The following is a 13,566-nucleotide window of genomic DNA, read 5'->3' as shown; positions in this document are numbered from 1 at the left end:
CCTGAACTAACGCTACAAAAATTCGCTAAAGGCTTAAGGGGCGTTAAAAAATTTTGTCACAAACTTGATCAGCGTGGATACTATAGAAGTACCTCTATCTATGTTTCTGAGATCTATGCGTTCATACAGGCAGACGGACCGAAACACAGACACACAGGGTCCGTTCGGCCTTGGAAAAGAACGCCTCATGATGTTATCTCTTATACCCTTCAACCTTTACTAATTCCCGAGGCCACTTTTCGGTATCGGATTCTTCCAATCGCCGCAAATCCGTTTTTCATTTTTTCTCCGTTTACCGTTTTTCATTTTTTCTCCGTTATAGGTAACATCGTACCTCTTTCCCTGGGGCTGTCTCAAAAATTTTAGGACTTTTTTTAAGGTCCCGAAATAAATTTTTCAGATGGGTATCTCGATGAAGGCTACTTTTTGAAATAGTTTTAGTGTCGAGTTATTCCAATGCTTAATTTATAACTATAAAACAAAATTTAGCCAAATAGGAAAATGATATAGCCAAATATAGACTTTTTATTGCCATCCTTTCTTGACTAAGTTAGACGCAACATTATTTTTATCCGATCAAATATTGTATAAGGATCGGCTATATATAACTGTAAGTTGTCACTTAACTGCGCTATTAATTTCGGTGCCGCCAGATCTTACCTTTCCTTTTTTATATACCCTTGCAGAGGGTATAATAATTTGATCAAAATTTCATAAGGATTGTCCGACTATAACTACATTTGAAGTTAGCTTTCTTTTTTTGTTTAAAATTTAATTTTTATAAAAGCTTTAAAGTTTTGAAAATAAATAATTAATTATTTATTTATATTATAATATAACAAGCATCAAAGTAAGTAAATAATTTATATATGTTCAGTAACGGTTCATATTCCTAAATCGGGCCAAGTTTGATAATTCGTTTAATGATAATTTTAAGTATAACAAGAAAAGAAAAATAACTTCGCTTGCAATTAGGTAGCAACCTATTTTAATATATATATGTCGGATCGTATATAGGTGGCCGATCCTAATTACAATTTCACTATAAAATCAATGATCTAATAAAAATGTTGGAAACAGTCCCAAGCATCTTTAAAAATAGAAAGGCTGTGCCATTTCCGATCGTTTAGTTACATGGCAGCTATAGGATATAGTCGGCCGATCATTATGAAATTTGGGAGATCCGATTAGGTTGCCCCAATCCGAAGGATAGAAAGGAAATCCGTAAAAATCCGAGATATAGTCGAGCAATCCCGGCCTGTAAATAAAATAAGGAAACAGACAGACGGATGGACGGACAGACGGACATACTTAAATGGACTCAGGAGGTGATCTTGATAAAAAATATGCATATCTGTATATATGTATATAGGATCTCCTTCACTGCCTTGTATACTTTTGACCAAAATTATAATACCTTCTGCAAGGGTATAAAAATAATAATATGGCTTGGGAAAATAAAACAATTTTTCGAACTGTACTTTTTTCCGTCCGCATGTCGTTAATTTTGCGTGCTTATCTAGAAACATTTTTCTTTCAAGCTGCTTTTAAATAGAGATTAAAGGGTCTTATCACACAATAAGTGCAATTCATCAGAGTACATATGGTTATTTCCCACAAATCATGGGGATCGACATTTCCGATTTCAGCTGTATAGAAGCTATAGAAAAAAATAAAGTTTGTGAAGCTTATTCTTGGCTCCTCTTAAACTATATTGCATGCTTTAAAACTCAATGAAGAAACAAAGGGATCTATAGACGGTTATATACAACTGTAACGACTCAGGATGTGATCCTTATGTGGAATAAAGACCTTTGGCGGCGCTGTTAAGCTTCGAAGACCCGCAACAATATCTTTTCAGCGCATTAATTTTGTTTACCATTAAGAAATTTGTTCTCTAATGAAGAGGAACACATGTTTATTAATGAAGTAAATCTATGCATTGTAAATCTATGCATTTGTAAGCCCTTGCAGAGGGATAATTTTGGTCAAAAGTATGCAACGCACTGAAGGAGACATCTCCGATCCCATTAAATATATACCTATATTCTGGATCATGATCAGCTCCTGCGCAAATTAGTCTCTCAGTTTTAAAGCTATCAATATAGCTGAAATATAACTGAGTTTCTGAGTTTCTTTTGTGTTTCTTAACTTAGAGGGATGGGACTTTCTGTGGAATTAAAATTTAACCTAAAAAAATATATATAAAATTGGCTCCGCCCGAAAGTAACTTCTAGTCTGACCGTCCGTTCGTGTGTGTGTCAGTCCGTCTGTCTGTTTCCCACGCCCCCTAGCGCCCTCAAAAATGGAATATTTCTGTAGCGTTAGTTTAACAATTTTTTAAAAGTTTTGATGCCAAATTTTTGTATTGCTATAAATTATAACGAAAAAAATTCTTGTGTTTCTGAGTTAAATAAATTTATTCGGATTCCCATATTAGCTTGCTGTATTTTTCAACTGTGGATTGATATTGAGCTATCATATTTGGCACATAGACACCCACGCAGAATAATAAAGCCATAAAAAAAACACGAATAGAACTAATCGTAGTCCATCATAAATCGGAGGTGGTGCTAGTCAGCAGCCGCAAGGTGCTGGATACGGCGTAGATAGAGATTGGTGGAATAGCCATAGCCTCCCAGCGGACCATAAAATACCTAAGGGTGATGATTGACGATTGAATTATATTTAGGGTAACGCCTTAGCCACTACCCGAGGTCTCGCCATGATCCAACTGAATACAAGAGGCTGGAGACGACGGCGGGTTGCTCATTCCAGGAAATGTTGTCCATGTCATTCTGAAGAACCAGAGATTTTGCGACTCCTGACTGTGGGGTGCCTTGTTATTCGGCATTGTTTTAGATCGGCCGCTGCCTTTGTTCTGGGGTTAAATTGACCCATAATAAATTGAAAAAGAAATTAAACCTCGTCTATGTAATTTGGCCGCTATCAAAACGCTGATAGCGTACAATTTTGTCAAGCTATTCCAATTCCTTAACGCTCTATCACCCAAAATCTTCTTGTAAATTGATTAAAAAATACCTACGCAGATCAAGTTTGTGTCAAAATTTTGACATGCACATTTCTCCAGGTCAGAAAATGTTGTTGAAAAATGTTTAGTGCTAAAGTATTCAAACAAAATTCAGCTAAATCGGACATTTTTTTGAATGAATAATAAATATTTAGTTCTCTTTTTTTTTATACCCTTGAGGGTATTATAATTTTGGTCAAAAGTGTGCAACGCAGTGAAGGAGACATCTCCGACCCTATAAAGTATATATATTCTTGATCAGGATCACCTCCTGAGTCGATATAAGCATGTCCGTCTGTCCGTCTGTCTGTTTCTACGCAAACTAGTCTCTCCGTTTTAATGCTATCGAGTTGAAACTTTGCACACATACGTCGAAACGGCCGGGATCGGTCGACTATATCCTATAGCTGCCATATAGCTGATTGATCGGAAGTGTCATAACTTTGGTGTTTTTCAAGTTAGAGGGTTAGGACTTTCCACAAATGTTATATTTGGCCAAGTTATCTTATCTACAAAATTTCATAAGGATCGGCCGACTATACCTTATAGCTGTCATAGAAAGATCGGAATTGGCATACCTTTGGTGTTTTTTAAGTTAGAAAGATGGGACTTGGTACAGATTCGATTTGTCTGCGATCCCACAAATTGGTTTTCCCAGAAACGAAATTATTACCAAACCAAGAAAACCAAAAAAATTTGCATAAGCCAACGCAGTTGCTGGATCCTTATATTACACTTTTTAGTCGTTGACTTGAGATGTGGCCCACAAGTAAGTTGCTTGTCCAGAGTAATGTCTAGAGTAATCCTTCGTTTAGCTGGACTAGGGTAACTCCCTCTAGTTGTAAATAGCTATAGTATAGTAGTATAGTAGTATAGATAGTAGCTTTAGTTGTAAATGACTGCAATGCTCACAGCTTTAGTTGCAATAACCCCGTGGAACTCCTGCTCTCATTCGAAAGTTATCTGAGTATGTATCTCTGACTTTGATTTTGAATTCTCGTCCTTCCAGATATGATCTTAATAGTCCATAGTACGGAACAGGTAACAGATTTTTAATTTTGAACAATAAGTCATGCCACACGTAATCCAAGGCTTGCTGCATATCAATCTGTGGACCTGATCCTCGGTGCCATGTTCTCCTCGACAGCCAAATTGATGATCTGGCAGCATATTGTTTTCAGTCCCTTTAATCCCTTTAACTCGATTTTAATTAGGTCTCTCCCACAGTTTGCATCAACCACTGGTTTTCCTGGCTTGTGGATCATCATAATCGCGGCCAATTTCCACTGCTATGGGAACACTTGGATCCTAATAATCGCTCTTATAGGCAAGGGCTTTAACGTAGCGTGACATATTCTATCAATACCCGAAGCTTTGTTTTTGGGCAAAGATTGTATGACATCAGATTGTATGTAAACATTCGCTATTTTTGTATTTTTAAATCTATTCACTGAACTTTTATGATTTCATAGTCAACTTTTTTCGTAGCACAATAAAAAACACGTCTGCATGCGACGAAGTGTACACGATTAATCTGTACACTGTTTTGCACTATCTTTAGGATTATAATTGCTATTAGAATCATTCTGTTGATATTTATTGTCTGAATTACAAATGTTATCGTCAGATATATTTACTTGAACAGCCATAGGAGAGCTAGAAGGGCTTTGCTCTGCATTGTATGTTTCTTTCCACGTGTCTTTCTATTTAGGTCCACATCCATGTGTAGTAAGGAAAACCTATTGCTGGAGCTTTCCTGGCTGGTTGTTTCTGAGGGTATTCCAAACTTCAGTTCTCTGTGCACCTTTTTAAAGTTGATAGTGGGTGATAGTGGTTTCTTCCTTTTTTTTTAAATATTTCTTTGGCCAACCTTCAACTTGGAAGCAGTATAACTAAGTTGTTTATAAGAAATTATAGCATACCCATCTAAAATTGGAAAAGCAATTGAATCATGTTCACTGAATATTGGAGAAGCAATGTCAGATGAGCATTGCGTGAGATAAACATTATTATTGTCTATGCTTTCGAAAAAGTACGGCAGTTTTGCGGCAGTTATATTACTAGTAAATGTTAGCGCTCAGAGTCTCAGAGCTCATTGCTTAGCTGAGAGTTAGAATAATGATTTCCATCTATTTATAATAAGCAACAGAGCTTAGCTTAGTTTCTTCAGTCTTCTGCTGCGCTGACTGTATTATCCCTCGTGTGCGGCTGCGCACCACATGAGGGGTGATGTGCGTAATGGGCAAGGATGCAGTTTTATCGCACTACAGTACATGTTTTTGTATTTGTTTATCTGCCGACACTGTGCAAGACAGCATCCAACTTGTTGATGATCTTCTCACAAGACAAGCAATTACGCGTGTCTTGTTTTCCAAAGTAATAATAATACAAAAACTATTTTACTTACAATTCTTCGGGAAGTGTGACCAGATCGGCTTATCAATGAGTGCTTTTTTTATTGGATTTGATTATTTGAGTTGCTAATCCAAATGATACTTTAGTATGCAACAAACATTTTTTTTGTAGAATCTAAACTTTGAAAGGTTAAATAAAGTTTGGGTGGAAAAGAGTACCTATAACACAGTGAAACAGTGATTCTGAACTTTTGAAGTGACATAGTAGGAATTGTTAATTGGGTCGAGTATATCACAAAACCATGTATGAAATATTTGTAACACCCTCAAAATCTTGATTTAAGGTTAAAAACCCGTTTTTCGGGTATTTTTTGCGCTTAAAAATTCCTGAACGCGTTTTCTTAAAACGATTTCAAAATTTCCACAAACAAAAAGGACAACATTTTTACACCTGAAACTGAAATGTTCGCCTTTTATTCGGGTTTTTCGGATTTTGGCGCCAGTTTTTCGGTACAACTTACAAAAATTCTGTCGTTCATGCCACATATCAATGTTGTCTCATTAATTCTGAATAAAACGAGACAAATTTCATCAAAAAATTATGAAAATTGGTGAAGTTATAACGCTTTTCCTAAAAAAAGTCAATTCAACATTGATAAGTGGCATGAACGGCAGAATTTTTGTAAGTTGTACCGAAAAACTGGCGTCAAAATCCGAAAAACACGAATAAAAGGCGAAAATTTAAGTTTCAGGTGTAAAAGTTTTCTTCTTTTTGTTTAACAAAATCTAAACTATATATATTTTTTTAAAAGCAACTATTGAAAAATACTGGAAATTTTGAAATCGGTTTAAGAAAACGCGTTCAGGAATTTTTAAGCGCAAAAAAGTCCCGAAAAACGGGTTTTTAACCATAAATCAAGATTTTGAGGGTGTTACAAATATTTCATACATGGTTTTGTGATATACTCGACCCTGTCGACCCTGTCGGCCCTGGCTAAAAACTGTCGGAAAAATCGTATTGAACATCTGCACGTATTTAAAAATATGACTAATGCCTAGTATATGTGTAATGCAATTTAGGAATATCCGCCACCTTTGTGTCAGCTTTTATCTTGGCTTTGATGTAAGCCGAGATATCAATCTCAGAAGTGTCAGGGGCAAGCCGGGAAATAAATACTATTTCGATGATGGGATTACCTGTAAGGGTTTTGGCGTCGCAGGAACTAGTGCAGTATCAGTTCGTACCGGGGATCCGGCCGGTTGATTACCCTGTGCGGTGACTATTAAGGGGGTTTGAATTAGACCCTTTAAACCCCAGGAAATATCGGCCAATTGCTCATTTATTGGGTATCGGAGCCGAGTTTTTGCCGATCTGTCTGCTACCGCTGTCAGGACAACCAGTCGCCGTAACCCAACTGCTTCCTTCACCTTGGCGATCCTCCAGTCCCCCGTGGGGAGTGTGGGGGGTCACATCCTGAGCATGGCCAGGATTGTAGTTGGGTCCGTCGGCTTCTCTGTCAGCCATACGCGATCTTGGCACGCTATCACATCGATTCTACCTTGATACGACCCTGCGCCTTCGCAATCGTGTGGAGGTCCTGCGCTCTCGAGCATCTTCCTCATGATAAGCCCATGCAGCTAATTTGCAGAAATATCAGGTTTGTACATAGGCATAGAAAATCTGCAATTTTCTACATTTATTTTGGTGCTTCTAGGATGCCTAAGAGGCATTAATCAATTATATAAGAAACAATAATGTTGATCCGGCATTGGTAGGAGAGCAACGAAACCACAAATTTGAAAAATTGTATACATTTTTTCTGCTGCCATTAAACTCTATTAGAGCATGGAAGAAGGTATTTATGTGGATGACTTTCTACTATTTACAAACCGCTTAAAAGCTTTAAGATTACAGAATATAGAGAATCTATTATACCTGTCGCGGATCGATTATCGATATTTAGTATTTAAGTAGAATTTGTTATTATGCACTCGTGAAGAGATTGGGCACACTAGGATAGAAAATAATGGCGCGTGTGGTGAATTTGTTGTTGAAGCCATAGAGTATGGGAGGTTAAACTGCGGTAAGATTTTGTACGCATACACATTGGCTTGTATTTTAGAGGCGGGTGGCCCCATCGCCGCCGTATGTTTGAAGGCAACTCCCACCCGAGAGACGACAGAAGCTTTTATTCGCAGTCAGGCGACTGGCGACATTGTTTTAAAACAGCGCCCTGGTACAAGGGTCGATCTTGCCTAGACGACATGATGCAGCATTCGCCCAGAAGGAGTCCCCGACTAAACGAGGGACAGAATATCGCAACGCAAGTAGATGGCAGCGTTTTGGCCCCGCAACCGAGTGTAGGGGCGTCGCAAGCCGGCGGCCGAAGCAGTGAAGCCCCGGCGTCATCAGCTCAGCCGGCAGCATCTGGAGCCGCCAGGAAACCGAAGGTGGCCGACCTCATGGAGAGGATTGCCGAGCTGGAGAAGGAGTTGGAACGCGCTCGCAGCGCTAATATGGAGCGCACTGACCCCGTTGTGTCGAGCCGCCATTTGCAATCGGCCTGACCGTACCCAACCCGACAAGTGTTTATCATGCGGCGTCAGAGAGACCGCCATCATGGAGCGGATCTCAAACGGTACCGTGTTCGCAGAACTCTACCACGAGGATTAATCACGCATCGCCATTTTGCGCTACCGGCACTGTGGTTCCAGCGCATGGTTTCGGGCTACACAATGAAGTGGCCGGCGGAACATCGGTACGAGCGCCTTCTCCTGGAGACGGTGCTTGGGCGACGAGTATTGGAGGAACTGCACGCTGGGCGCCACGAAAGCTTCCTGAACTGCCTACGTTCGGAGGGAAGCCAGAGGACTGGGCCATTTTCTATTGCGCGTTTACGGAAACGACGCAAGCGTATGGTTGTACGGACTTAGAGAACAACCAAAGGCTACTGAAGGCGTTAAAGGATGACGCGCGTGAGACGGTGAAGTCGTTGTTGATTCACCCCAGCAATGCGAAGGCAGCGGTGGAGTAGCTGCGTTTCAGATACGGCCGACCGGAGCAACTAATACGCAGCCAGCTCAACAGCATTCGAGATGTGCCTGCAATTACGGAGCACAATCTAGGAAAGCTCGTCGCATTCGCCACACATGTCAGCAACCTCAAGGCTTTCCTACAGTCAGCGAAGGCAGAGCAGCACCTGGGTAACCCTGTGCTGATGGAAGACCTTGTGGCCAAGCTCCCAATAAGCAATCGCGTGGACTGGGCAAGGCACGCTGCAACTATTCGGCCCTATCCGACTATTGTGGACTTTAGTTCGTGGTTGACGGAACTAGCCAATGTGGTCTGCGTGGTGGCGGACATTGATGGAAAGGAGCCAAGGCGTCGATTGCTTCATGCCAGCATCGACCAAGAGCAGGACGAGCAACAGGAGAGCGGCCGCAGGAATTGTCCAATATGTGAAGGCCTTGGACAACATGCAGTTCGGGACTGCCAACGATTTATTGGAGCCACACCTACAGAGAAGTGGAAACTCGCAAGAAGTCATCGCCTATGCGTCATGTGCTTGCAAAGCGGGCATATGACTGGACCCTGCGCTGCGTCAGGAGAGTGCCCCGTGAAGGAACCCCCGTCAGAGGATGCAGGAGGAAGCACCACCGTCTTCTTCATGAGGCAAACAATGAAGGCTTCAGGAGACCGCCACAGCGAGGCGGCAATTGGAAAAGCTACAACCGGCAGGCAGTCGAACCGAGGGAAGGCGTCCGAGTAAATGAAGGAGCAGCCTCATCCGTGGATGCTTCTGCGACGCCGGAGAGAAATTTGAGCTGTGTCGACGAGGACCGAGAACGACTTCTGTTCCGTGTATTGCCGGTGACGCTTTACGGAGGTGGGAAGCAGGTGGATACGTACGCTCTTCTGGATAAAGGTTCTTCGGTGACGATGGTCGACAACGAGCTGGTTGCAGAGCTAGGCGTACAAGAAGTACGTCGTCAGCTGAATGTTCAATGGTTCGGAGGCAGGGCCACAAGAGAGCCTACTAACGCGGTACGTCTGCAGATTAGTGGAGCAGGCAAGTCCTCCCGACATGTGCTAAGAAACGTTTATGCCATTTTGAACTTGAGTCTGCCGATGCAGAGCCTGCACAGAAGGGACGCTAGGAGCGTGAACAAGGACGCTCGGTTACCAATGAAGCCCTACAAAAATGCAGTGCCGAAGCTGCTTATTGGATTGGACCATGGGCATCTAGGACTGCCATTGAAAACGAGACGGTTTGCCAGCGAGGAACCGTACGCGGCCGCAACCGAATTAGGATTGGTTGTTTTTGGGCCTGTAGAAGGGCGACAAGACACGCCATCACCGAGGTCTTGTCTGCTAGCCACGTCGTTGGATGATAACGTAGAACGGATCGTCGAGGACTACTGCGAGATCGAGAACTTCGGTGTGAAGGCGGCGCCAGCGGCCGCAGCCAGCGACGACGTGAGGGCTCAGAAGATCTTGGAGGACACTGCGGTGCGAGTTGGCCGCCGATACCAGACGGGATTATTGTGGAAAACGGATAACATTGTGCTGCCACGTAGTTATGATATGGCGTACAATAGATTGATCAACATCGAGAAGAAAATAAAGCGAGATGGGCAGTTCGCCCAAGAATATTCACGGATTGTCAATGATTATGTCGACAAGGAATACGCTCGGCGTCTGGAACGACAGGAGATCGCTACGCGAAGCGATAGAACATGGTACTTGCCACATTTTGGAGTGGAGAATCCCAACAAGCCAGGGAAGATCCGATTAGTATTCGACGCAGCGGACGAGTATCGCTGAATTCTGCGCTGAGCAAGGGGCCGCAACACTATAAGGCCTTGGCATCTATCCTCTTCCATTTTAGGGAAGGTGCCGTCGGAGTCTGCAGCGACATTAAGGAGATGTTTCACCAGGTGCTGATCCGACCCGAAGATAGATGTGCGCAACGATTTCTGTGGAGAGATTCGGATCCCAGAGCAGTCAAATCTATCGTGGACTACCACTACGTGGATGACTATGTGGACAGCTTCGCCACAGAGAGCGAAGCTATCAAAGTATCTAGCAGAGTGAAGAAGATACATGTAGAAGGCGGTTTTGAGCTTTGAAAGTTTTCGTCCAGTTCGCCTACAGTAGAGAGGATGCTTGGACCCAGTGATCACGCCCAGAGTATTGGATGGGGTGAGGCCGAGCAAAAGATTTTGGGAATGCGGTGGCAGCCAGCCACGGACGACTTCAGGTTTCGAATGAAGTACCACAAAGTCGCCCCCGTCGTGTCCGATGGGAAGAGAATTGCCACAAAACGGGAATTCTTGAGTATGGTCATGTCAACGTTCGACCCCTTGGGATTCCTGTGTTGCCTAATGATAACAGTGAAGTTGTTGTTGTGAGAGGTCTGGAGAAGGAAGATCTCATGGGATGAACCACTACCGGCTGAGATGTACAACGCCTTTATGGATTGGCGTAAAGAGATGGAGAAAGTGGAACGTTTTCGGAGCCCACGTCACTACTTTGGATCCGGGCTGGTGAAGACTGTCGAGATGCACGTATTTGTGTATGCGACTCAGTCGTCATTCGCATCAGTGGTCTACTGGAGGATCACGTACGAGGACGGCGACGTGCAAGTGAGGTTCGTGTACGCAAAGACGAAGAGTGCACCGATGCGAACGATGACGATTACACGGTTGGAGCTGCAGGCAGCAGTTCTAGGAACGAGGTTGATGGACACAGTCAGACAGGACCATAGTGTGGCCATTGCAGAGACTGTGCTATAGACGGATTCGAAGACAGTGATGCGTTGGATTGGCAGCACACCCAGGCGCTACAAGCAGTTCGTAGGGAACAAAGTAGCCGAGATTCTGGAGCCAACGAAGGTCTGCCGAATGGAGATGGCTACCATCCGCCGACAACGTGGCAGATGGTACAACTCGGGCGCAACGCAGCGTGGACCTAAGCGAGGAGTCACGCTGGTTAAGAGGACCGGCATTCCTGAGGAGACCAGCGGGCAGCTGGCCAGGAACTGCACCCACCGACGAAGCGGATGCAGAAGACGAAGAGGAGATGCCGAGTGAGTTCGTGCTTGTTGGCGCGAGCGACCCGTTTATATCGCTGGAGAGATTCTCAAGCTACAGGCGATTGCTGAGGACTACGGCCTGGGTCCTAAGGTTCATACGTCGATGCCGTGGACAAAGAGATGAGCTGGAGAACTACGGCCTCAATGTAGCTGAGTGTGAAGCAGCCGAGGACTTATTATTCCATAGAGCACAACGTGAGGCGTTCCCCGATGAGATGCAGGCCGCAGAGAAGGGCTTGGACGTCGCTAAAGGAAGCGACATATGTGGACTGGCGCCATACCTAGATGGCAATGGAATCCTGCGAGCGTATGGCAGGATCGATGCGGCGCTATGCATACCGTACAGTGCCAGGAGGCCAGTGATCCTCTCCCACCAGCATGGTCTCACGGAGATGATTGTGCGCGACGCCCATGTGAGGATGAAGCATCAAAACGTGGATGCTACGCTGGCGGAGATCCGGACCAGGTTCTGGATTACGAGACTGCGGAGAGTGCTTCGTAGTGTGATCTCGGGAAGCAGCGAGTGTAAGCTGCACAGAGCACGGCCGATGCCGCCGATTATGGGACCCCTGCCAGATGATCGTTTGGACGCCAATGGCTGGCCGTTTAAGAGCACAGGCCTCGACTACTTTGGGCCGCTGCTAGTCACCGTTGCTCGGCACCAAGAGAAACGGTGGGTGGCCTTGTTTACGTGCCTGACGACCAGGACTGATTTCTGCATACTTGCAATCAGGAATTTCATCTGCCGTCGAGGGCCTGTACATAGACTGCGCAGCGACAATGGCAGGAACTTTGTTGGAGCAGACAGAGAGGCCAATAGATTTGCGGAGATCTTCGAACCCGAGAGGATCCAGTCGGATCTGTCAAGGAAGGGAATTGAATGGATCCTCAACTGTTCAGCGAACCCGTCAGAGGGTGGAGTCTGGGAGCGAATGGTGCAGTGCGTGAAGAGGGTGCTACGCTACACAGTGAAGGAAGTGGCGCCGAAGGAGCACGTCCTGGAGAGTTTCCTGATAGAGGCGGAGAATGTCGTTAATTCTCGTCCGCTCACCCATTTGCCAGTGAGTGCGGACCAGGAAGCTCCTCTTACGCCCAATGATCTCCTCAAGGGAGCAGCTTGCCCACCGGATACCCCGGCCTGGATGGAGGCCTCGTCAAGGAAGGAGCTACGCGGAAGTAGTGGCGCGTGGCAAGGATGTTGAGGAACCGATTCTGGAAGAGGTGGGTCTTGGAGTACCTACCCACGCTGACACGGAGAGAGAAGTGGTGCCGCAGAGAGAAGCCGATTCAACGAGGAGACATCGTCTTCGTTTGCGATCCAGCCGTTCCGCGTCGAGACTGGCGGAAAGGTGTCGTGGAGGAGACCTTTGCCGGAACGGATGGTGAGGTCAGACGAGCCCGCGTTAGGATCATGGATGGAGACCGGACTCGCTGGATAATGCGCCCCGCTTCAAAGTTGGCGGCTTTGGATTTGAGTGAAGAAGTTCTTCACGGAGGTGGGGATGTCGCGGATCGATTATCGATATTTGGTATTTAAGTAGAATTTGTTATTGTGCACTCGTGAAGAGATTGGGCCAAACCGTGAAAAAAATGGTGTCACCTGTAGGAGTGAAACTCCCATATTACTTTAAAACTCCAAAGTTTTTTCAGGTAAGTACTTTTAGGCGTGATCGACCTCTGCGAGTAGGTGAAGGAGTGTTAATTTCTGTGGACTCCAAATTGGCCTCTTAAGAGGTAAAATCACAAAATGAGAATCACATCTTGTTCGATCACTCTTTATACGTTGCTTTTCCGATATACCACCTTCGTCCGAACCGCCCAAAATGCCCGTATGTGTCCGGTGTATGTGACACTTGTCACTATTCGATTCGCTTCTAATCTTGTGTCTGATTATGTTCAGCTGGTAATTTTGGATTACTTTAATATGCCAGAACTCATGTGGTCTAACGTTGATAATTCACCGTCTTTATTGCTTTATTGCGGTCTTCACTTAAAACTAATAAAAATCGATTTTAATAAGTTAGTTTTGGAATTTGTGAACATGTGAAGATATAAACATAAACATAACATAAGCCTTACATAAATT

The 13,566-nt window shown here is 44.2% G+C and overlaps 1 protein-coding gene across 1 annotated transcript; it reads left to right on the top strand.

Annotated features, from left to right (window-relative positions):
• Window positions 1-11,199: 11,199 nt before the first annotated feature.
• LOC123257755 lies at window positions 11,200-13,017 on the top strand. The gene is made up of 3 exons (XM_044717694.1): window positions 11,200-11,474; window positions 11,539-12,656; window positions 12,803-13,017. The coding sequence occupies exons 1-3, from the start codon at window positions 11,200-11,202 to the stop codon at window positions 13,015-13,017; spliced, it is 1,608 nt and encodes a 535-aa protein (XP_044573629.1).
• The last annotated feature ends 549 nt before the right edge of the window (window positions 13,018-13,566 follow it).

This window comes from Drosophila ananassae (assembly GCF_017639315.1).
Source record: "Drosophila ananassae strain 14024-0371.13 chromosome 4 unlocalized genomic scaffold, ASM1763931v2 tig00000054, whole genome shotgun sequence".
In the NCBI taxonomy this organism is placed as follows: domain Eukaryota; kingdom Metazoa; phylum Arthropoda; class Insecta; order Diptera; family Drosophilidae; genus Drosophila; species Drosophila ananassae.
This window is presented reverse-complemented; position numbering and strand designations above follow the sequence as displayed.

Coding starts and splice junctions, on each gene's coding strand:
- LOC123257755 (XM_044717694.1), top strand. CDS start 11,200: ATGCGTTGGATTGGCAGCACACCCAGGCGCTACAAGCAGTTCGTAGGG. Junction 11,475..11,538: donor AGACGAAGAGGAGATGCCGA/GTGAGTTCGTGC, acceptor CTCAAGCTACAG/GCGATTGCTGAGGACTACGG. Junction 12,657..12,802: donor AAGGAAGGAGCTACGCGGAA/GTAGTGGCGCGT, acceptor TTTGCGATCCAG/CCGTTCCGCGTCGAGACTGG.